Genomic DNA, 24,630 nt, shown 5'->3' with positions numbered 1-24,630 from the left:
GAGTTGGGAAAGGGATGAGAGGGGAGTTGAGACCTAGGTGCTGAATTGTTTGTACAGAGATTAACTCTCTTCCTTCCTACATTGCAGAGAACATACAGGCTGATGGATGATGTCATTTAGGAAGGAGGCTGTAGCCCAAAACAGAAAAGTATTATGTTCCATTATTCATCAGCAAGAACTGGCGATCCAATAAGCAACAGTACTGTTGCTGTTGGTTTACAATGGTGTTTTTTGTTAATGGGTTTCACTAGGAACATCTATGAATCTTGGAAAATGAACACACATGTGATTTGCTTAAGACCTGTGAAACACAGTTGAACATGGGGAAAAGATTTAGGATTGACAATAAGAATAGCTAGTAGAAACCAAGGAAAAAAATTATTTGGCACAGAATAAGAAAATCACGTTTTTCCTCTAATAGTGTCCCAGCAGAACTGAGTATTCAAGCATTATGCTCAAAAAAAGAACTATTTAGAAAAATTTAGTTTTGCTGGGTAAAATTGGAATTTCTCTTGTATAGTCACCAAGGAAGTAGTTTCTCTAAAATTAAATATAATACAATCTCATTAGTTTGAATTAATTGGAAGGAGGGTCACTCTGAATGAATGAAAAATCTAAATGGAAAACAATTATAAAAGAAATTACATTATTATTTCTTGTAAGTACTTCTAAATCTAGCAAACTTTTTGAAATTAGAGGTCCTGATAATTTTTTGGGGAATGGACTTGTTACTTGCAGATAACAACTTCCATTTACATATGTTTTTAGAATACTCTTTCTACCTCTACTCCTATTAGAGAATGGAATTTTCCCCTAAAGTGAATTTTTTCAATAACTTAATTTGGCCCACTTATAAAAAATAATTTTTAAAAACCATTGTTGATAGAAAATAGTTTCCTGCACTGATGAATAGCAAACCATACCGAATATAATTTAACTTTATCTTAATATTTTAATGGTGTCCCTGAGATGAATTCAATGATCTCCAAATTCTTTTCCAATTCTAATATTCCATAGCTCTTTTTTTTTCTTAAACTGGACCTTTGATTTGATAGCTCTAGGCATTTTCCATTGAGGAAACTCCCCCCAGCCAATGCACATCTATAATTATTTTTTTTGATACTGTGCTATAATACAGGGCCAGCTACATGTTGCAAAAATCAAAATCATTTTTCTGAGTTCAAATCAAATTTTAAAATTTTGGTTTTTCTTTTCCCCCCTCAGTTCTGGCCAGATTTGAAGTGGCCTCAGATAAGTGTCTGGCCTCAGACACTTACTAGCTGTGTGACCGTGGGCAAGACATTTCATCCTGTTTGCCTCAATTTCCTCATCTGTAAAATGACCTAGAGAAGGAAATAGCAAACGACTCCAATTCCTTTGCCAAGAAAACCCCGAATGGGGTCACAAGTCAGACATGAGTGAAAAACAGCTGACCAGCTGACTGAATAGAGGCATAATAGAGATGTGAGGATCTCGAGACCTGTTGAGATTATTTGCTTTAGAGCAGATAGGCCTCCTGGATGCTGAAGTTTCTGAGCTTTTAATGATACCCTTTCTTCCAATCATTTCATCCAAGTTTGTTAAATCTGTAAGCTTAGTTTTACATCATCTAAATTCCCCTCTAATCTCTCTGAACCGAAATGTAAAGTACATTGGTCAGGTGGCACTATTTTCCCCCTTAAGATTCCTTCCAGGCTACATTTCCTATGTAGAAAGTCTTACTAATTAATAGTAATTGACATTTTTACTGGGTGTCCCAAAAGTCTTAATGTAATTTTAAGCTTTAAGAGGACACTCCATGTAGATCTGGTACTTTTAACATGATTTAAATGCATTATCTCATTTGAGCCTCACAACAGTGGTCAAGATATGAACGACAGGTTTTATTAACCCCATTTTATAGATGAGGAAATGGAGGCTCAGAAAGTGACCCAGACTCACGGTCACACAAGTCAAATGTCTCAGAGATGAAGTTGTGTGACTTCCGAGTCAATACCCTTTCTGCTGCTATGCTATGCTGTTTTCTATCCAGCGTGTGGCACTGCCTGTAGCTTGGAATTCTTACTAAGGTAGGTAGTGTCCTTCAAAATCATTTTGCTTTCTGGTAGTCTAGATATACCTCCTTTAAAAAAAAAACTTAAAATTAATAGATCTAAATTAAATTAATTTTAATTAAACTTAAAGTTTAGTAATCTTTACTCCATAGAAAATATGAAGATAAACTTTGATTCAGCACAGGCCAAATTACAACAAATTCTAAATTAGTCAAGTCCAAATGAAGGAGATGTTACTGTATTTTCGCTTAAGAATTTCTTTGTGGAGGTAGCTATGTCATAGTTTAGGATTACATTATGGTTTGAAAAATAAGTATAGAGAACTTTTGTGCTTGGCTTACATGCAAAAATTATTAATAACCTCCATGGACAGTTCAGAACTAAAGGTGATATTACCTTATACTTGACCTTTGGGAATCCTTGAATAGGCTAAGAGGGTGTTAAGAGAAGGGAGGTGAATGTTGGGATGATGATAAGGGCTCTGAACTCTACACGTAGAGTTCCATTGGTCAGCCATTCTCTCTGGTAGAGTGTTCCTTGACCTACTCCTTGACCCGTTGCCATATTTAAGCCTACCATCACCAGCTCCACTGCAGATATTGCTAAACGGAGTCTGTGGATTTGTTTATTTTTCCAAATATTTTGTAAATGTCTTTCAGGATAATTGGTTTCTTTTGTAATCCTGTAGTTTTTATTTTATCCATTTTAAAACATTCTGGTAAGGATCCAAAAGCTTCACCAAAGCACCACAGAGTCCATAATACATGGGAAAATAAAAGAACCACTGATTTAGGGGAGATTTTATGTTTTTATATTTTCTCATCAATCAAATTTCAGCATATCTCAATAAATTAAGCTGATAACCCCCATCTGTTTATCAGATATGATTTATCTAATAATCTAGAGAAACATCCTTTCCTAATAGTGGTTATTTAGTTATATATAACCCTTCCCATATTAAAACCTTTCATTTTCTGATATTAAATATATTAAAATCATACAATATACAATTTCCTGGCAGGGAAATCAATAGTAAAACAAATTTAGCTATGAGAAAGCTCACAGCCAATGTCACTTCATACCCTCTCTTTAATGGCAGATGACTTCCCTTCTCAAAACGCAGTCCCACACCATTCAGTTTATCCCTAAACTCGCTTACAAATTAAAATTCTCTTTGTGATGATTCTTTGTAAAATCAGCATTTGACAGTTCTCACAAGAAATTTCCCCTCCTATCAATCTATAGTCTCCATGGTTTACTTCCTAGAGCAAAAGTTAAAATACGTAGTTTCTCCCTAAAAACTATAGAGAGCACTTCATAGAATGGTATTGTTAGACATGCGCTTCTTCTGTAAGGGAAGACTTTGAAACAGTTGTTACACAGTTTTCATAGCACTCTGCATGTACCCTGTGAGCCTGGTTTTCAAAAAAGTAAATAATCGTATGTTCTTTTTGAGGCTGCTTTTTTGCAGGTGGGGTAGGGGAGAGGAGAATTATCTTTCAAGAGTTATGAATGGAATTCTCATATCATTCCTAGAGGAGAATCCTCACAATCAGACAAACCGAATCTGGTGACTTGGAGTGATGGCAATAGCTGTGTCCGATCTCTGTTCTTGTCAAGCTTTATGATCTTGTGCGTTTTCTTTTTAAAGGAGAGACACACGTGGAAGTCGGTCTGATCGTGTCAAACAGCAGTAACCAAAACAAGTTGACAAGTGTCTTTTTCCTGGTCTGTTTAATGATATTATATCCAGTATCTAAACACCCTTGAAAAATCTTCCACCTGAAGGCTGAGAGCAAGAATCAAAATTCAGTTTGACACAATGTTTAGTTTTTCGAGTGAGAAATATACAACTTGAATCGAGTTTAAATTTGTGTGTTTTTGGTTGCAGGATTGATAGCACTGTGAATAATCCTGTTCTTTTGGGCATACGAAGTAAATTAGATTTAAATAAAAGTTAAATTGCATTAATTTAAACAAATTAAAATTTTTCATAATTTAGTGCCCTTAAGTTGGCAGAAATGCTGTATTGTATCTGTCTTCTATGCAGACTCTTCTGAATGAGAGAAAATAATTGCTTCTTAGTCTGTGTTCTGATTCGATTTTAAGTGGGCCTGCTATCATGAGATAAATATTATACTTCAGCTTGAACTTAAACTATAGTTTGTAAATACCTTGCTCCCTGAACACGACATTAACCTGTGTTCTCACGAACAGTTCTGCATTCTGAAAAAGACATGTAATGGTTTATATATTTGGTTTTAAAATATATCTCTATTTTAAATTCTAATAATATTTTGGCATGTGTAAAGTTAAAGAGAAAAACACACTTATCTGTAGTACAAATCATAGACCAATAGTGATTGTCATCTTTTCATTGAATAAAATGAAAAGGAATCTTTCTTTCTAGAAACAAGTTTTAAGATGTAAACACACAGTACTATGGAGCCTAAGGGTAACCAGTACTTACATGAGATTACTTGGGTCATCCAACAATGTTTAAAAAAAATCCATCCCTCTTTCGTTCCCTCCCATCCTTACCATCTGCTGTCAACATTTTACTGACACAAACACACACCAACATAAGGGTCTTTGTTTCTTTTGAGAAGAGATGTAGTTGATAAAAAAAAATTAAAGATGACTTATTTTAAAAATCTAGTAGTCATTAAGATAAAGGTGATCCATAGCAATTATTTGGAGATAAGACAAAAGAAGGGGTGAATTTGAGAGTTTAGTAGTTAGAATTAAGCTAAATACTGTACTTGATTAATCAAATAGGATTATGCTTTTGGATATTAAATGAATGATATTTGATTTACATTGATCTCTTTTTCTTTTTTTGGAAAAAAAAAACCTGTTTGATTCTGACATCTCTAGATGGAACCATAAAAAAGTAGTTTTATTTATGAGAACTGAGATACTGATTCAAATATTTGTGGAATTTCAGGGATGCTTCCTATGGTAACTGCACTTTCTACATAACACTACTCGACTGTTTTCAGGCAGTACATAAGGTAAGTGAATTACATGATGCTACTTTGCAGGGCTGTATTGGAATGTTAAAGACTCAGTACAGAAAAATCTGGTCCAGCATTTTCAGGGGCCCATCAATTAATGTTTCTTTTGAGAGGGTGCTGTGACCTCACATGTATTCTAATTTCTGAGGAATATGACATATCATATGGTAGTTGGAATGGGGGCAGGGGATGAATGTAGGAGTAGGATTTTCATTTTGATGTTAGCGCTAATTAAATGGTAATTGATGTCCTGACTTTATTTTTTAAAGTTAATTTTATTGATGCCTTTTGTTTTGATACCATAGTTATTTCAGGATATTTTCAATTTCAAAGGATTCCATAATGGAACCATTTGATCCAAATACCTCTTTTCACATCAAACTCAGCAAAGCTTATTTATAATATACAAACCGCTAGTGTTACATAAAGAAAGAACACAACAATTACATGTGCCATTTAGCTCCATTGTCCACCCAATTTGTCAGCTGTGCATTTTGGTTCCTGTGAGGTCAAGTGGTGCATGGGATAATTCTATGAAAACTTGGCCCAGTCTAGAGCTGCAGACTCGATCCAAGTTGCAGTAGTGGTTGGGGATATGGCAGTTTTATACTAATCATAATATAGGGAGTTGGAATACTTTTCAAGTGATAAAATTCTCAGATGTTACAGATAGCTTGATAAAGGCCTTTTACATAAGAAAAAAAATGGATAACTTTATAATTACTTCCATATCAGCAAGTTGTTAAATGAGACACCATTAGAAGACAGACTGTTAAATTGCTTGACTTTTCTCATTTAAAGTCTAATGCTCTTATAAAAATACAATTGTGCAGAAAAATCTCTGACCACATTTTTTTCAACTGTTTCTAAGTTATTATTCCCTTTGACCTGTAGGTCTCACTACTGAGTTTATATCCTAAAGAAGTTAATGACAGTAAGAGTAGATTTGTATGATTAAAAATATTAATTATCTATTTCTAATGAAAAGCTGAAAATACACGTGTTCAGCAGTATGAATGGACTGTGGCATGTAAATGCATCAGAATATTAAAGAATGATAAATTTGAGGAATTCTGATAAAGACAAGCCAATGTAAAGTAGGAAGAACAGCATGTACAGGTACTACAACAATATAAGAAAAGGCAGCGAGATTAGTTTTATTTCATAAGTTCAGAAAATAGAAATGGGGGCATTTAGATGGCACAGTGAATACAGCACCGGCTCTGGAGTCAGGAGGACCTGGTTCAAATCTGGCCTCAGATAGTTAACACTTACTAGCCTTGTGATCTTGGGCAAGTCATATAGGCCCAATTGTCCTGCCTTCCTCCCTCCAAAAAGCAAAAAAAAAAAAAAAAATAGAAATGTAGCCACAGACTCCTTAGAATGCTGGTCTTTCACAATCTCTTCAGAGACGAAAACGACCAGCTCTCCGCACAAAGGGATGCAGAGACTCGATGTGCCTGCCTTCCTCATCCATCTGTCTTTTGTGGTCTCAGACAGGCAAAACAGCACGTGTATAGTTTTAGGAAAACCTGCTCCTAGAAACGTCATTTTAGACCCAAGTGACTACAGGAGGCAAGAGTAGTAAGTGCTGTTATACTCAGGAAAGCGTAGAAACTGGGGCTTTTTCAAAGGGACGCAAAGATCCCAAGCACTTTAGTTTTTGGAGGGGGGAAGGCAGGGCAATTGGGGTTCGGTGACTTGCCCAAGGTCACAGGGCTAGCAGGTGTTAAGTGTCTGAGGCGGGATTTTTGCTCTGCTCCTCCTGACCCCAGGGCCGGTGCTCTGTTCACTGCACCACCCAGCCGCCCCCAAGCACTTTTTCAATGTCCCAACAAGGAGTATGCTTCCTAAGGGGTCAGTGGAGTTCCTTTGTTTCTATCTGTCCTCTCACACATCTCAAGGAAAATCGGGTAGACGCTGTTGGCACCACATTGTGGAAGTTTAAAAACTTTCCTTCCTTTCTTTGAAAAATCAGTAAACAGATTGTCTTTGGCAATCATTCTGTTAGGGGGTTTTAACTTTTCAGGGAATGTCCTTCATGGGAAATTTTGTTCAGGTGTTTGGGAAATGTCTGTTGATACCAAATGTGTCTGTGTGTGTGTATACATTCTTTCAAGCCCCCAGGTCAAAGTCCGTCTATTCTTTTTTTAGATACTATCCCATATAATCAAATTTTTGTACAATAAAAGAATTTGGTTCGTCAGTTAAGCTGTCTTAATATGACTCAGTTCTTTTAAAATTCCCACCAGTTGTGGCATGTATGTTGTCAGCTTGTTGAAGTTGTAATCAAAGGGCCATCAGGGCTATGAGAAATCCATATTAAAGTTAGCATGTTAGTACCATACAGCATCTTCACAATCGCAGTGGTATTTTCATTTTGATAGTAGCCGGTGGCTTATTTGTCCCCATATCAAAAAACTGGCAACTTTATACGACTCTTCATGTGAATTTCTCAGTATTCATAGAGAAGACTAATTAGTTGTTTTTTTTCCCCTGTAAGAGAAGGTAATCTTCACGTAGAGATTTTTAAAGTTACGGAGTTGTTCAAGTCCAGGGCCTGGTTATGTCCGTATCACCCCAAGACCCAGATGGGTGCATTATGCCAGCAGTCCTTCCTCTACACTTAGGGAATATCTTGATCTGGCCTCAGCCTGAAGCAAAAGGCTGAGTTTAAAATAGCCGTGGATGAAAGCCAGAGAATGTGTCTCCTTCTAATTGCAGCCGGAGACAGCAGAAAGGATTTACAATTCTTGGCACACACTAACGCCAGAGGGACGTACCGCTTCTGTTAGAACAGCCAAGCCAGAGTATGTTCCAATCCAGCTTACCTGTCTAAAAAGCAAATTTCGGTCAAATTTTCAGGGACATATCAGTTCTACGCATTAAGGAGACTTATATTTATTAAATTAATGACAAGGAATTTGGCAAGTATATGATCTTAGAATTTAAGCTTAGAAATACCTTTACAGAATAGTAGAATTGGTCAGGGTGAAATGGTTTTGCAACTTCCTTAGTAAGAAATATATATATTTTTCAATACTTTGACTCTGGAAATTGGTTTATATTCAGGTATTGGAAACTGAATTTTTTGCTAATTTGTTTCCTTGGTACTTTAGGTATTTTACTTTGTGCATTTAAAAACCATAATCCTAAGAAGGGGCCCATAGACTTCACCATACTGCCAAAGGAGTCCATGATACAAAAAAGGTTATAGGTTGCACCTTTATAAATCTTACATGTTGATTAGAAATTCTTGTATAAATGCACTGAATACTAATCTATTAATTAGTTATGCCAGCTTGAAAAAAATTCAGTGCTGGTAATGTTTACCTCATCTTCTTTCTAGAAAATTAATACTAGATTTCTCATTTCTCTATGGCAGAGTGTCTGGCTGTGATTCAAATAGAGGTTAGAGGACAGGATATTCACCTACATTCTGAAAAATAGCATCTTCTATTTTTAATGTTAATGTTGATTTGTGGGATTTCTTTTCAGTAAACAAAACATTTGGTTTCTTAGTTCAGGAATTTCTCAAATGAAAGCATATGTGAAACACATAGGGGTGCTTCAGATGTTATTTCTTTCACAGTCTATAAATTTCATTCAGAGGAGTATTAAGGAGTGTTCCTGGAGGTTCAACTTCTCAGTCCTTTTTTTTTTTTAAACACATAAAGGTGTTATTAACCCACATGGTCTTAATAGATTAGAATCGCTCCAGAGCGGTGACTAACGAGTTACATTAACGATCCAATAATGTATAATTAAAACTGAGGCAATTAGGCTTTGCTGTAGTATGATAAATTCTGAGGAAGTTTGAAAGGCATGTTGATGTAAGGGATAGAGGGCTAGCCTTGAAGCCAGAAATAACAGTCAAGTTGTGCCTCTGATGACTCTGATGACTGTGTAACCCCTTAATCTCTCGCTTTTCCAGGCAACTCTCTAAAAGCCTGTACAGTTGCAGAAAAGATGCCAAGTTTGCATTGGTAGAGATAACTTCCTCATTTGGGAACTTCTTATACTGATTAAATCACAGGTCCCCTCTCCATCCCTGTGATAAATACATACTGTTATAACAAAGATTCCTTATGATGAAGGTATTTTAAGAAGATTGAGTTATGCTTAATAGAATATAATTATGCATCCATTGAGAACGTCTTACGTTTACTATAACAGGAATAGGTCTGCAATTATTTGCCTTTTTAAAAGTTTTTTTTTTTTTTAATTTTAGGCAGTCCATTATGGCTTCCTAAATTTTGAAAAATTTGACCTTGATGATTACGAGCATTATGAAGTAAGTCTACATGGTTTTTCTAATTTATTTCATATTTGTATGTGTACTATGGTCACATTGATTCCAAAAAACTATTTGTTTCCATTATTACACATTTGTTTTTATCTTGGTTGAAAATTGGTAGAGAGGGAAGGGAGAATATAATATTTCCATATAACAGTTAGAAATGGCAATATTCAGGATCTCAGGGGTATTTTTCTTTGCAAAAATCCGATATGTGGAAAGCCAATTATGTTAATTGGGAGTTGATTTTATTTCCTTCACAAAAAAATGATTCTTATTCAAAAATTAAATAGTCTTCCTTTGAAGCTTATTTGAGATGGGACTTTGAAATGTTTATATGCAGATTCAAAATTAAAAAGAGCTTGGCAGGAGGCACTAAAGGTTACCAGTATTCACACTGAAACCAGTCAGAAATTGAGATGATGCATATTTAAGGATTTGTTCATTGCCACCTGGGCTTTAGCTCTAGAAGTCAAAGTAACGAATACAGTTATCATGTACAGTTGTGCGTTATAGTTAATTATCTGTGTGTCTGTCTTATCCTCCTCTTAAACTGTGAATCTCATGGGGTCAAGAAAATGTTTTCTCTCAACACTTCCCTTCCCTCCAAGCAGTATTCTGCACATAGGAGAGCTTTGGTAGAATTGAAGTTCAGGGTCCAGTTATGATGGAGATTGCTTATACTTGTTGATGACTGAGGAATGGAATCATCAGCAAGCATTTATCCAGTATCTGCTGTGTGCCAGGCACTGTGCTGAGAATGTTCAGTGACACACGCTGAGCCAAGTCTTAGAGTTAATGGTGATTTGGGGTATGAAGGGCATGATGACAAGGAGACAAGATAAAGAGTCCTGGAGCCAAATTAGAGCCAAGCTTGTGGAGTTGCTTAGCCCACTGTCTTAAATGGTAGCTTTCAGATTTGTTGAAGAGTCAGTAAGTTCAGTACCACAGTAATTATTGTAGCACTTAGTGATACGAGAAACATTATGGAGATAAGAGTTATGCTTATCTTCTCCTTGCTCATACTCTGTCCATTCTTCCAGATACCTGGGCTCATAATCTTTAACTTCTGTTCTCTTATCATAATCAGTCTGTTGAAAAATCCAGTTGATTCTTTTTTCTGAATATCCCAAGCATCTTCCTCCCACCGCCTCTTCCAGTGCTGCTGATGCCGCTACCAGGGTTTAGACACTGATTACCTTTCTTTTTGTTTGTTTTAGTAACCTCAGAACCATTCTTCCTCTTCCCGATGAACCTACATCCTGCTCAGAGACAATTTCCCTAAAAAAACAGTTCTGATCACTCCCCTGTTACAGCATTAGCTCTGGAAGTTACTTTCTTGGGGCGGCCAGGTAGCACAATGAGTAAGAGCACCGGCCCCAGTGTCGGGATGACCTGCGATAGAATCCGGGCTCAGATACTTAGCACCCACCCAGAAACACCTGGCTGTGTAACCTTGAGCAAGTTACTTAACCCCGATTGCTTTTAAAAAAAAATTACCTTTTTGGAAAATGTCGCTGGTGTTTCCTAGTTGTTTATTTGCCTTTCTCAGTAAGGTAGAAGTGAGTGTGCACATCCTTACGGTACCTCTTCAGAAATGTAATGTGCGTATGTAATATAGCCGACTTCCTGGAAAATTAATTGGAGAGCCAGAAGTTTAAGTAGCCATCTTCCTTGTGGTTTTCTCACTCTTCAGAAAATAATGATCTCCTTTCACTGCTGATAGTGTCCGTAGGTTCGTTTGGAGCTATCATGGTTTGAGTTTCTCTATCACTGACACAGTGAATCACAAGGACCTTCTTGGTGGCTCATATCCACGTCCTTACATTAAATTCATTCATGAGACGTGAAGAATAGCCTTCAGGGTGTGAAGAATTTGTACTGAGGTGTTTTAGGAAAGACCCAGAGCAGACCAGTTCTTCATTGTCATGGTCAGAAAGTCTCGACACCCAAATGACAGTTTTCTTTCATCTCTGTCTTGTGTGGTGCAGATGCACTGGATTTGGAGTCCCAGGACGTCTGCTTCAGTCCCCCTCTGCCATGTGTGTAGCCTTGCAGGAATCTCTTACCTTCTGAGCCAGTTTTCTTATCTCTAAAATAAGGAAGTTGAATTAGCAGATCTCTTAAGATGTTAAAACATCAGTGCTACTGATGGGGTGTGTAAGCTCCTGTGGGGGTGTAAGACCAATAACACCAGCACACAGGAGGGCTGCTAGCACAGGTTCTTTGATCTGCTTTTCTAAAAGATAGCAATTTAAAAGGGGTCAACAGTCTTACTTTTATCAAACATATATGTCATTTACTTAGTTCAAGGGAAAAAGTCAGCACCCTGAACTTCAGAGAAAACAGAATACAAACAGAAATTACAAGCAGCTATAATAGCATAAAGACCAACAGACAGGGCTTCTAACCATCTGACCAAATAATACATACATCACAGATCAGTAGAGAGAGCCAACGGTCTGACGATTACATGCATACATAGCTACCAAAGAGAAGCACCAGCATCTGGGTTTTCAAAGCCGGGGGATTCCTTGATAGCTACCCAGAGTCTCTTCTGGCTACATCACTCAAAACATGCTTCCCGTGAACAAGCCCCAAAGCAAAATGCTAACCTCATAGTATATATAGACTAATCCAGGGTCAGAGGACTTCCCAGCCCTCTTGACCCACTGCCTAATTACAAAGTAACAAAAGGGGTGGACCCACCTTCCTGAAAAACAAGCCTCCCATAATCAAGCTTCTCTTATTGGGCTCCCAAGTGCAGCCTGTTAATGGGCCAGGAAGATCTTCAACTGCATTAACATTACTGATGTCTCTCCAGTTCTAAACCCTGTGATCTGAATGATTAACTTGAAGCTGAATTTCAAACCAAGCAAAGTTTTAAAATTGCATTATAGCAAAATGGAAGGTTGTGTATTTATTCACATGTATACATACATAATGGAACAAGCTGATGAAATTCCTTTTCATACTAAGGTACGTTATTCTGAATCACATCCTGATCAGCAAGTTATTGTTATGAAGGAGTGGCAGTACTGAATTCAGCAAACATTTGCTGGGTGTCTGTTATATAATAAGGCACTGTGCTAAGTGATGTGGAGAAGATGAAAACCTAATCCTTCCTGTTACAGAGCTTGTGTTCTGGTTTCCATTAAAGAGCTTCTGTTGTGGTTTGGAAAAACAGCTAACCTACTTGCCATTTTCTATATAAACATTCCATCTCCAGCTTCCTTGGCTTTACAAGAAGACCATCCCCCTTGCTGGTTCATCCTCCTGCCTGCCTTCCCTAGGAATCCCTCCCTCCATTTAAGGCTCAGCTCAGACGCTGCCTCCTACAAACATCTTTTCTAATCCTGGTGTGCTTCCCCTCTCCTCTCTCAAATTACTTTGTCCAACTGAACCTCGAAGCTGTTGTTCTCCCCTCTCCCCCTAGCAAAATGTAAGCTTTTTGAGGACAGCTGCTGTTTTAAATGTTGTCCCATTTCTTAGCAAAGTGCTTGGCATGTAATAGTTGCTTAATAAACGCTTGTTGAATTGAAATTAAAAAAACAGGGGCTATAATTGAGTGGCATATGAGAGATTTAAGCAAAGTTCCCTGAAAACATGGAGGAATGAATGATGACTTCATGATTTTTTTTTTGAGGGGAGAGAGATATCAAGGAAGGCTTCATGGAAGAAATAGCCTTTGAGCTAACTCTACTTTTTTTGATTATAATGACCATTAATAAAGCAGCCCCATTGTATGTAACTGGAAGCAGAAGGTAAACCAGGGACCTGAATAACCAAGGCTCCATTATTGGAAATGTTTTTAGAGATAAGTAGATTAGAGTGCCAGCCTTGGCGTTAGGAAGACCTGAGTTCAAATCCCAATTCTGACATGTAAGTAGTGAGAATTTGACAACCAGTATTGATAGATTTTCTTCACCTGGGTGTCCCTGTAGTAGTAAAATCACAGGTCCTGTCACTGTCCCTACATACAGCTCCTTTTTAATTCCTTAAAAGACTCACTCAAACTAATCACATTAGAGATTAATTATCCTTGTTCTTACTCAGGAAATCTCTTTGAGTCCATGGAATTTAATTAAGGAGAGAACAACAAACCAGCTTAGTATCAGTAGCTAGATTTTACTTAGTGCTTTAAAGTTTGCAGAGTGCTTTTCAGCATTTATGCCATTTTATCCTCACAGCAAGCCTAGCACAGGTAGACGTTATTACCATCACTGTTTTACAGATGAAGAAACTGAGGCTAAGGGAGGTAAAAATGACTTGTCCTGGGTCACACAGCTAATAGAAGGGTGGATTTGAATTTATGTCTTCCTGTTTCAGATCCAGCACTGTATTCATTGTGCCACCAAGTAAGTTTCTAGATGGTTCTTAGAAAAATGTGATCTCCTATTCATTGACATCAATTCACTTAGTGTTCTAAAGATATGAGAGGTAGAGTGGAGTTGTGAATTAAGGGCCACCCTGAGAGTCAGAAGAACTTGGAATCAAGTCCCACTTCTGAGATGTACTGGCTATATGACTGGTCAGATCACTGAACTGCGCCCCCCCCCAGTGCCTGACGCAATTCTCTGAGATTATAAGTAGCAGAACAGGTATGTATCTGCTTTCGTAGAAAGGGAGCTTTCTCACCAGGAGTTACCCATACCAGTGATCTTGAAGGTAAAAGTGTTCCAAAGACAGGATTTTCTTTAATTTAAGATGTTTCAAAGAGATGTTTTGTGAGATGCTAGGCAAATCGCTGCAGAGTGTTCTCATCTGTAAAATGAGAATTGAATTATATGGCCTTTAATGTCTCTTAAAACTGTAAATCTAAGCTGCATTTAGCAAACTAAAGAAGCTGGTTCCCATATCCAGTAACTTTTATCAGGAGAAAGTGATACTTTCACGTGTATGGATGAGATCACTTGGCAAACTGGAAATATATTTGTTAGGCAGAATTTTAATTTCTTGTTTCATGACCATCAACTAAGCAAAATCATCCCAAGGACATGTAACGATGAACAAAGGAAGACAAATAGAAAAAAAAAAATGGAAAAGATCTTTAGAGATTTTTAAAAATAATTTCTTTTCCCCTTCAAAAACAGCAGAACCTCCATACTGACTGCTAACACTACACTCCTAGATTTGTTTTTAGAGGAGGTAGAAATAACACAACAAAGTCAGGGAAATCTACCAGACTCTATCATAAAGGAAATCTGTGCTGTAAGGAAATGCAATTGTGGGGCATTGATTAATCCATTCACATAGTATCTGAAAGGGGGAAGATAATAATGATGGGGGGGTAAACGGGATCCCAAAAGGTTCAGCAGATATTCTGATCTTATCCAAGACCAGAAAACCTGCAATATAGTCTGGAAAGAATTCAAGGTCTCAGGCTTAATTGGAGGGAGAGTTGTAGAAGTTTATTGTTACACTTCCATGAGAAGCGGGCAAGAGTCCTTTAGGGGACCTGCGAGTGAGAGGGGTCCATGCTTTTACTTTTAAAGGGTAGGGCTGCCATTGTCAGGGCTGGCCTGACGGGAGGGGCCTCAGTGCATAGACAAAGGTCAGAGCTGACCCAGAGGAGCGTGTGAATAGGTAGTTTAGATAAGATTTGGGCCAGGCCTGAGGAGACTGAGGGATTAAGTAGGAACAAAGGAGTCCCAAGGTGTTGCCTAGGCCTAGTGCAGATAGGGGGAAGGGGCAGAGGTTGGGAAAGGAATTTTACAGATAACAATTTTACAATGCAAATTGCAGTTACAATTTCACAGACTGGTTTCACAAGTTGGTTCCACAAATTGACCTAGACCCCAGGTACCCCATCAATAATAGCATGAAAAAAACCCTCATACCTCATTATTTTAATTTTATATTTTAAATATTTAAATAATTCAAATATTACAGATTTAATTTAAATATTAAAATCAATATTTTAAAAGGCCAGCCAAAAAAACAACCCCCCTGTATGTACACTATGTGTGTGTGTATTTGTAAGAAAGTAATCACACACCCTTTGAAAGCGTCTTCAATGAGAGTATCAGTAAGCAAAATACAGGCTTTTTTCACACATCCATACCATGTAGAGAATATAAGATCTCACTACATTTATTTGTTTATTTTAAAACAGTATTTGCTTCTGCAGAGCAAGATATTGCCTTGAACAAGAGGTATCCCTGTATCAATGCATAAAAAAAATCAAAATTCCTTGAAAGCTATAACAACAGACATAACCTTGTTCAACCCCCTAGAGTTAGAAGGACCTGAATTCAAATCCAGCCTTAAACACTTTCTAGCTATGTAACTCTGGACGTTTAACCTCTCTTTGCCTCAGTTTCCTCATTTGTAAAATGGGGGCGATAATAGCACCTGCTTCCCAGAGTTGTTATGAGGATCAAATGAGATGATCTTTGTAAAGCGCTTAGTACATGTCTGGCACTTAGTAGGCATTTAATAAATGCTTGTTTCCTTCCTTTTTTCCCACTCCCCAAAAGTGCATTCCACTATCATGGAGGAAGCCCAGGTCAGTGTCCAAGCTGAAACATGATTCCTGTAGATCAGGGTTTCTTAACCTGTGGTCTGTTAAGTTGAATTACTAGTATTTGATAACCATATTTCGGTATAATAGGTTGTAGCAGCAACCCCAAGCACGGCCTCAGGGTTTGCTGCCCATACAGGTTCTTGGATCTGCTTTGTTAAAGGAAAGCAACTGAAAAACAAGCCTCCCACCCCAGGCTTTAGGTGCACATTAGCCTAGGGGCAGGGAAGATCTTTAAAATTTACATTCTTATTACATTCGGCCCCAAGATCTTTCATGCCCATAGCATAGACAATTTACTTTTGAATTAGCACTAAACATCTCTTAGGTCACATTTTCAAAGTATAGAACTAAAGTTTACCAAAGTGGCCACTGGGCCTTAAACAAACACAAAGTACATAGCATTATTACCTCAATTCAAAACAAGAGTTCAAATAAAGTTCTCTGGGGGGGGGGAGGGGTATCCTTCCCCTCACACAGCTCCAGCCCCTGCCTCCAAGCACAGAGAGGGGGCTGGGCAACAAAACCAACAAGGTGGGGTCCCTGGGGATCCAAGGCACTTCATTCCACCCACCATAGTCATAAGTCCATCCTCCCCCTGGGTCCCAAACTGTGGGATGCAGCCAGGAAACACACTCAGCAAAACTTGCTGCTCAGTTCTTATCTTTTCCTGTGGCTGAATTCCGAACTCCTGGGCTCCTTCTCCTCCCGCGGGCGGCAGCCGCTCCTGGCTTCTGCCCAGGTCCCAATGCAGGTAGCTCACCATTCCTGCTCTCAGCTCAGCGAAGTCTGCATGCAGGCCATTCTTCTCTCCTGCTCCACAGCTCCACAGAGTCACAGCTACCACAACTGGGAAACAAACAATTATCCCAGTCCCCATACTTTCCTTTTACTCTGCAGATCCTGTTCGTGACGCCATTTTGTAGCAGCAAGCACCCCAAGCGCGTCCTCAGGGTTTGCTGCCCATACAGGTTCTTGGATCTGCTTTGTTAAAGGAAAGCAACTCAAAATGGGTTAACAAGCTTACTTTAATCAGTCAGACATACATCGTTTACCTTGTTCAGGGGAAAAAGGTCAGCACCCCGAACTTCAAAATATACAGACAGAATTATCAAGACATTAACAGATCAAGTAGACAGCTTTCCAAACTGTCCAACCATTACATCCATACCCAGTCAACATCTGGGTTTCCACATCTGGGTTTTTCAAAGCCGGGGGGGCTCTGGACAACGGCTTCCCAGAATCCAGATCAAATCACAGAACACTTCTCAAAGTGAGCCCCCAAAACAAAGCTACACATCAGGGCTTATATATCCTTCTCCTGGCTCAGAGAATGTAACAACCTTATTGACTCACTGGCCAATCACGAAGCATCTACTGAAAAACAAGCCTCCCACCCCAGGCTCCAGGTGCACGTTAGCCTAGGGGCAGGGAAGATCTTCCAAATTTACATTCTTATTACATAGGTTTTGTAATTCTACATAAGTTTATGCATTTCAAACTAATGTTCTGAGAAGGGGTCCAAAAGCTTTACCACATGGCTAAGAGGGGAACATGGCGTGCAAAAAAAGGTTAAGAACCCCGGCTGTAGATGGTGAGGCCCTCCAGATTCTCCTCTTTGAAAATGACTTCATCTCATTTATAACAAGTGGCATATTGTATGGAGCACTGGACATGGAACCAGGAAGACCTGAGTTTGAATCCTGCCTCAAACATTCAATAGCTGTATCACTAGGCAAGAAATTTAACCTCTCTGGGTCTCAGTTCCCTCATCTGTAAAATAACAGGACCAGCACCATCAGAATAAAAGAAGAGAACGTATAGAGCCCCTGCAACCCCAAAAGTGCTGTATAAATGCTTATTGTTATCACTGAACGTCGGTAGACTTTCTGGAAAAAAATTATGATCATTCAGAAGAGTTTGGTGTAACTATTCACATGAGAAAAACCAAGTGGATGAAACACACCTGCTGTTTAGATTACAACATACTGTTAAATGGATAAACCATAGAGAGTTCGTCCATTTGTGTGTGTGGGCGTATATATCTCAACAGATAACATAAATGGACAGTGAATTGAGTCTTGACTAAGTTAGGAGAAGGAGAATTGACTTGATTGCCTTTAGGAAGCTCTTTTATTGACCCCCCCAAACACCAACTTTTTTATACTAAAAAATCTAGTGGTGTTATTGTATGTTTGTGGCTCATGGAACATTTTGGTCTGAAAAATAATCTCAAACAAGATAATAAGGCTGCCATCAGAGAACTATATGATGAAAAAAGATATACTGGGCATGTGGGAAAATCCAGTAGTGACCAGCAGTCAGCTTATTGATGTCCCGGACTCCAGTATCAGCAGGAAATGAGGCACATTAGGTGAGCCCCCTTTGGTAAACTTCTGGTAGGATTGAGGCAAGAGTCCCTTGACATGAATGCCATCAGATTGGAATCTTAATTGCATCCAAGTTGATGAGATAACAGATCCATTTTATAGTTATTTCATAGTCACTTAATGGCTTCTGTAAATGTTACAATTAAGTTTCTAGAAATGTAGAGGGAAGGAAAAGTGTTGAGAGTATAAGTGTGTATTCCTCTATTCACAGAAAGCTGAAAATGGAGATTTAAACTGGATAATTCCAGGCCGATTTATTGCCTTCTGTGGCCCTCACCCAAGAAGCCGACTTGAAAGCGGTATGCCAGAAAATGGAAATAAATCTTCCTGAGAAGTTGAATGAGCCATTGTGCTTTTGTGGATGCCAGTTTGCATGTGTGTTCAAGGGAAATAGAAATCTGAACTGAACCCTGGGTTTAGTTACATAAGCTATGTTTTTGGAAATCAGTCATTTGAATGTGACTTTCTTGTTTTATAATGATAACTCCTTTTGTTTTTTTATTTGATTATTTTTTTTAAAAAGTCTTAAATCTGGTTTAGTGAATAGAGTGGACTTGGAGTCAGGAAGACCTGATGTCAAATTCCACCTCAAAAGATTTACTAGCTGTATGACTCTGGGCAAGTCTCTTAACTTCTTTGGGCCATTTTCCTTATCTGTAAAATAAGAAGGTTAGTCTTGGTGACTTGTGAGGTCCCTTCCAGGTCTAAATTTATAGGCAGTAGGGAATGATTTGGGAGGGAATAGGGCATGAGAGATAGGGCGGGCGAGGGGAGTAGAGCGTGGGAGGGAGGAAGGGAGAGATTTAAGAGAGAGATCTTTTTATATCTCTACTTGTTTCTGCTATAAAAAAGCATTCTAGAGGGCAGTTCCTGTTCACATAGAGCCAAAATGACACTTAGTCCGTCTTTATATTGTTCAAAGAAAAATGTTTTTTATTCCCCACAGGTTACCACTATCATACACCTGAAGCCTATGTTCCGTATTTTAAAAGGCACAATGTTACCACCATTATCAGACTCAACAAAAAAGCATATGATGCCCGGAGATTTACAGAGGCTGGTTTTGACCATCATGAACTTTTTTTTGCTGATGGCAGCATACCTAGTGATGCCATAGTAAAAGAATTTCTGAACATCTGTGAAAATGCTGAGGGTGTTATAGCAGTTCATTGCAAAGGTATGTTTATTTTGTTGATAAACGATGAACATCATGCTCTGAATTCTTTCTGTACTTGTGTAAATACAGTAAGTAGTAGACTGCAAGTTCCTTGAGGATTTGGACCAGTTTCTCCGACACACCTGATGACCCAAGGTCTGGCTGATGCATACTTTGTATTTTTGGCACAAAGTGTCCAGACCTGCGATTTCATTGGCATCAGGAGCTCACTTTAATAGTACAAATCAGATCTCTTTGAAAAAGCCAAACCCATCACTTCTATCCTTGGCCTCATTCCTCTCTTTTGCTGTCCATTGCCCAGCTAACATCCTCTCTCTCTCTTCACTTCTTTGAGTGTTTCCCTACACAAAGTAAAACAAGAGAATTGTAGAAGATCATATTTGGAAAGTATTTTGCAAAGCTTAAAGCACTATATAAATGTTGCTATTCTACAAATGTCTGTTAAGTACAACATGGAGTTTTAAAAAATATATAATAAGTTCAATATATTAGTTCTAAAGTTCCTTGCTTATCCATGTTTGTTTCAGTTTCTTTTCCTCATATTTAGAAAATTTGTCCCTAATAATATTTTTTCATTTTCTTGATTTTTGCCAACTCTGTTGCTAAGTCCCCTGTTTCCCTACCCAGCCTCTCCAAACGTCCCACCTTTAACACATAAGCAGTCATGCAGGACAGGTACACACGTTGTCTGTGTCTAGAAAATGTGTGGGTGTGGCTGCTGTACTCTCTCACCTGTTAGGATGTGAGAAGCAGGCTTCATCATCATCCTTCCTGCTCAGTGGGGCTCCAGGGAAATGACTGGGCAGAGTCACTGTCTGCTTGTTTTGGGCTCTGGGGAAGTACAGCAGGTGTGCTGGGTTATATGCTGGGACTGAAAGGGATTCAGGCACAGACCTGTGATTCACTGTGCCGCCTAGACAGCCCTCCTCTTCTGTATTTCTAGGCATTTGTAACATCTACTAGAACTAAGCCAAAATGTGCTTTACTGGATCTTTTCCTGTGGTATAATTCATGATGAACTTTAGTCAAGAATGTGAAGCTCCATATTCTGTAAAAATGAATCCATTTACTATTTAAATTGTCCAACTTTCCCCAGAAGTTGTAAACGCTGTAAAACATATGCCCCATAAATCCGAGGCACCAGGTTGTCTTCCAAATAGCCATTTCATAATAAAGCCAAGTATACTGATTATATGATCTTACCTTATGTGCAATGTGCTTTGCTCTTTCTGTGCATGGCTATCCCAGATTTATCAGGCAGCTGAAGAGTGGTAGTCCATAGCTTAACAGTGGACATCTGACTGAGGAAAGCTTTTCAGAGTTTTCAGCTGTCATTGTACCTGATCAGTTCCTTGGACCCAATGCAAAGGGAAAGGAGGGAACAAGTAATAGTGTAAGTGAAAGGAGAGCCCGATGGTTATCTGGCTTTTCGTCTGCCTTTGGCATATGTGTGGCTTCGGAAGTACCGTATCCAGATAGGCTGTTATTTCTGTGAGACTTTCCAGAGAGGGAATACCAGGAATGGCTAATAAACCATCCATATCTTTAATTTGGCTTTTGAACTGAGAATAGAAACCTTGAACTTTTCTCCTTGAAAGTTGAAAAAGAAATCATTAGGCACGTGATCCTAGGTCCAGAGACAATGACTAAACCATCTCATGAGACCCCTGCAAACAGTGAATCTGTGTGGGGTTTGGCCACTTTCACTTACCAGTATGTCACTGGAAGACAGTCCGCCATTGGACTCATTGTTGTAAACACTACCCTTCTGAACACTGCACTAAGGCGTGCTGCAATAACCCAGTTTTTATTAAGAAAAAAGCCATCTTCTCAATTAATCAGCGTAAGTAAAATTAATTGAGACAGATGAGTGACACGGGGTAAAACAGACTGGAATTTGGAAGACCTGATTTCAAATCCTGCCTTAGACATTTATTAGTTATGTGACCCTGGGAAAGTCACAGAGCCTCTATGTGCCTCAGTTTCCTCAGCAAAAAATGAGAATAATAATAGTACCTATCTTATAGGATTGTTGTGAGGACAAGATAATCATTTCAAAGCACTTTGCAAACCTTAAAGCGAATTTTTACAAAGTGCAGATCTGTAGATTTTAGTTATTAATTAATGAAATGGAGAAACCTCTTCCCAATTGTAATTACTCTTAATAATAATAAACAGAGGGGCGGCTAGGTGGCGCAGTGAGTAAAGCGCCGGCCCCGGAGTCAGGAGGACCCAAGTTAGGTTCTGGCCTCAAACACTTAACACTTACTAGCCATGTGACCTTGGGCAAGTCACTTAACCCCAATTGCCCTCCAAAAGACAAAATAAATAAATAGATTAAATAATAAACATAAAGAGATATTATTAGTTACAGTTTTTGCCTAGGACCACTGTCACAGCCTGATTTACCACAAACCATCAATATAACAAACAGTATTATCTTTATTATCTCCATAAGTTTTTTTTAATAGTCATACTTTTAATGTATGTTTATGTTTAATGTAGTTCCATCAAGGAAAATGATTCTTCTCCTCTCCTTCCTATTTGTCTTTACTTTTTCTTCAGGAATGACAGTAAATGTCTTAGCTTCTCTTTGTAGAATTCCATTTATAAGTTTTTCTTTGTAAAATTATTTCATAAAATAACTGAGTCAGTTCTTCCAAGAAACATCCGTTCCTGCCTTCTTTCTGTTGCATAGTTTTTATAGGTCTTCATGTATCACAAGTAAAACAATTCCTTTCTTCTGACTCCATAGGAAAGGCACTTTACAAAGAGCTCTTTCTCAACTGACTCTATAATAAGACATTTCTGAGCTGTCAGTTTCTAAAGTGTCAGGACAAAACTGCTTTTTCCCCAATATTCTTTTTTGAGCACTTAGAACTACAGTAATGTTTTCTCTAGCTTTTGTAGGAGATTCAGATGAAACAAGAATTACAAAAGCAAATCTGTAATGTCTTTCTTGGCAAAACAGCTTCTTTTTGATAGAAAAGCTTATAGTTGGCTAGTTGTTGTGTTTTTTTAATTGCATGAAGTTCCAAAACCATGTAGTGTGTTTCTTTTCTTAGCTGGCCTTGGACGGACAGGCACCCTTATAGCCTGCTATATCATAAAGCATTATAGGATGACGGTTCCTGAAACCATTGCCTGGATCAGAATCTGTAGACCTGGCTCCATAATTGGACCTCAGCAACATTTTCTGGTGTCGTAAGTAAAACTCCACTAGCTTCTCCATGTGGCCTAGAGGCGACCCTTGCTTCTCAAAGGTCCTGACAGTGAAGTGTAGTCCTGGTGGATTCTGACAAGCCGAAAACTTAGACATCTGGGCTTTAAGGACCGGCCTCGGTAAATTCAGGAGCCTCTTGTTGCCAGCTTGATGCATTTCTTGGCTCCAGCAGTGATCAGGGACCACACTGACGGGGTTGCCATCAGTGTCCACAAAGGGGGAGAACTCCTACAACCACATGTGGCATCTGATCGTTGAAGGGTTAAGTAATACTAGCTAAGATTGATGAAGCGTTTACTGTGTGCCTGCTACTCTTCTGAGGACTGTTGTTATCCCATTTGAGCTTCACAACAACCCTGAAAGGTGCTGTTATTATCCCCATATTACAGATGGGGAATCCAAGGTAAACAGGTTAATTGACTTGTCCAAGGTCACACAGTAGGTGTCTGAGGCCATATTTGAACTCAGATCTTCCTGACTACTGCTCCACCAGCTGCCTCCGACTCGACTCCCTCAGAACCCCTCTTTCCTCTTCTGTATTCCTAGCTGTATGTATTTAATAGAACTGCAGACTGAGAATGTGGACCAGGAGCTATTGCTGAATGGTCTTTTCTTCCTCCCAGAAAACTGATGGTAGATATAATATTTATTTTGAAAGGGGGAGAAATAGTAGCCTAGGAATTCAAAGCATTAGCAGAGAAAAGTGTCAAAGCATCGGCACATTTCTGGAAAAAATCCTGACTTTATTCCCTTTCTGTAGGAAGCAGGCAAGCCTGTGGACAGAAGGAGACTATTACCGTCAGAAGTTAAGGGACCAGGAAAATGGAAGACATGCCGCTGCAGTCACAAAAATCTTAACGGGCGTCGATGACATTTCAATAAGTGAAAGCCAGTGCGAAGAAACAAAAGATTCTGAATCGGTAATCGCCTCGAAATCCTGCTCTTGTCTTTTGGTTAGATGTTTCTGCCGTGTGTTTTGCTTCTGTTGAAAATCTTTCAGAGCGTGGAGAGATTGCAGGCGAAAATAAAGCCAAGTTGTGAGGGGTTATTGTCCACTTTTTTCATTTTTTGTATCCCTCTTCAGATACTTTTTCCCCCTTCCAAAAGCCTTGAGAGTTAGTCACCAAAAAGGTTGAGTGACTGTTATGTTAAAGTTCTTTTCACATCTAGGCAAAGATTGAAACAGCAAACAGGTATGTGAAATGGCTTTTCAGGTGGTCCTAATTATGTTTTTTCAGTATTTTTTTCCCTCTCCTTATCCGTTAATAAGCAACTGATTTAATTCCAAATAGGACTTGAGGTACAAGGGCTTCTGTTTTGTTGTTTGTTTTGATTGGATGGTACACTCTCTGCAATATAAATAGTGTTAAGGTGCTTGGGGAACAAAAATGTTCTTTCATCTTCTCTTGTTATTTATATGTGTGTGTGTGCATCCATATATGCACACGTATGCATGTGTATATATAAAGCATACATAAAAGTTTGTATTTTAAATCCTGTCTCTTCAGTGCTGATATATATATATATATAGCATTGTTGGGTTGTAACAATCACAGGTTGTGTATTATTGGAAACAATCCAACAGATTTCTTGAAATTCCACCTGTAGTTTTATTCTGAGTGAGAAGATATTTTAAAAATTAAGTGCAAATTTGAAATAGGCATTCACATTATGTATGGCAGAAAGCAACTATTGATCTTTGTTGCAGTTAAAGATTCAACTTAAAATCATTAGCTCGGTGTTTTTTTACTTATACAGTACAGTGATGATGATGATGGTGAAATAAACGGAATGACACAAGGTGACAAGCTTCTTGCCCTGAAAAGCAGAAGACGGGCAAAATCAACTTCTTCAATTCCTCTAACGTAAGTCTTTTTTTTTTATATGCAAAGTCTGTCTGTCTGTCTCTCTTTGGATTTTTCCCCCAATGCTATTTTAAAATTTCAGAT

General features: G+C 38.5%; 1 protein-coding gene across 15 annotated transcripts in view; it reads left to right on the top strand.

Annotated features, from left to right (window-relative positions):
- Positions 1 to 24,630, top strand: part of CDC14B (cell division cycle 14B) — a 144,553-nt gene that overhangs the window by 96,609 nt on the left and 23,314 nt on the right. For all 15 annotated transcript variants that reach the window (XM_069088039.1, XM_069088041.1, XM_069088040.1 and 12 more), the window contains 7 exons: positions 5,002 to 5,068; positions 9,303 to 9,365; positions 18,493 to 18,580; positions 19,228 to 19,458; positions 22,524 to 22,662; positions 23,442 to 23,601; positions 24,440 to 24,546. In XM_069088039.1, coding sequence (XP_068944140.1) covers positions 5,002 to 5,068; positions 9,303 to 9,365; positions 18,493 to 18,580; positions 19,228 to 19,458; positions 22,524 to 22,662; positions 23,442 to 23,601; positions 24,440 to 24,546 — 855 coding nt within the window. The remainder of the gene's footprint in view (positions 1 to 5,001; positions 5,069 to 9,302; positions 9,366 to 18,492; positions 18,581 to 19,227; positions 19,459 to 22,523; positions 22,663 to 23,441; positions 23,602 to 24,439; positions 24,547 to 24,630) is intronic.

Source organism: Petaurus breviceps, unplaced genomic scaffold (assembly GCF_028583685.1).
Source record: "Petaurus breviceps papuanus isolate PSGF00001 unplaced genomic scaffold, PetGlider_PUasm1.0 183, whole genome shotgun sequence".
NCBI lineage: Eukaryota > Metazoa > Chordata > Mammalia > Diprotodontia > Petauridae > Petaurus > Petaurus breviceps.
Note: the sequence above shows the minus strand (reverse complement) of the source record. Positions and strands in the feature narration are given on the sequence as shown.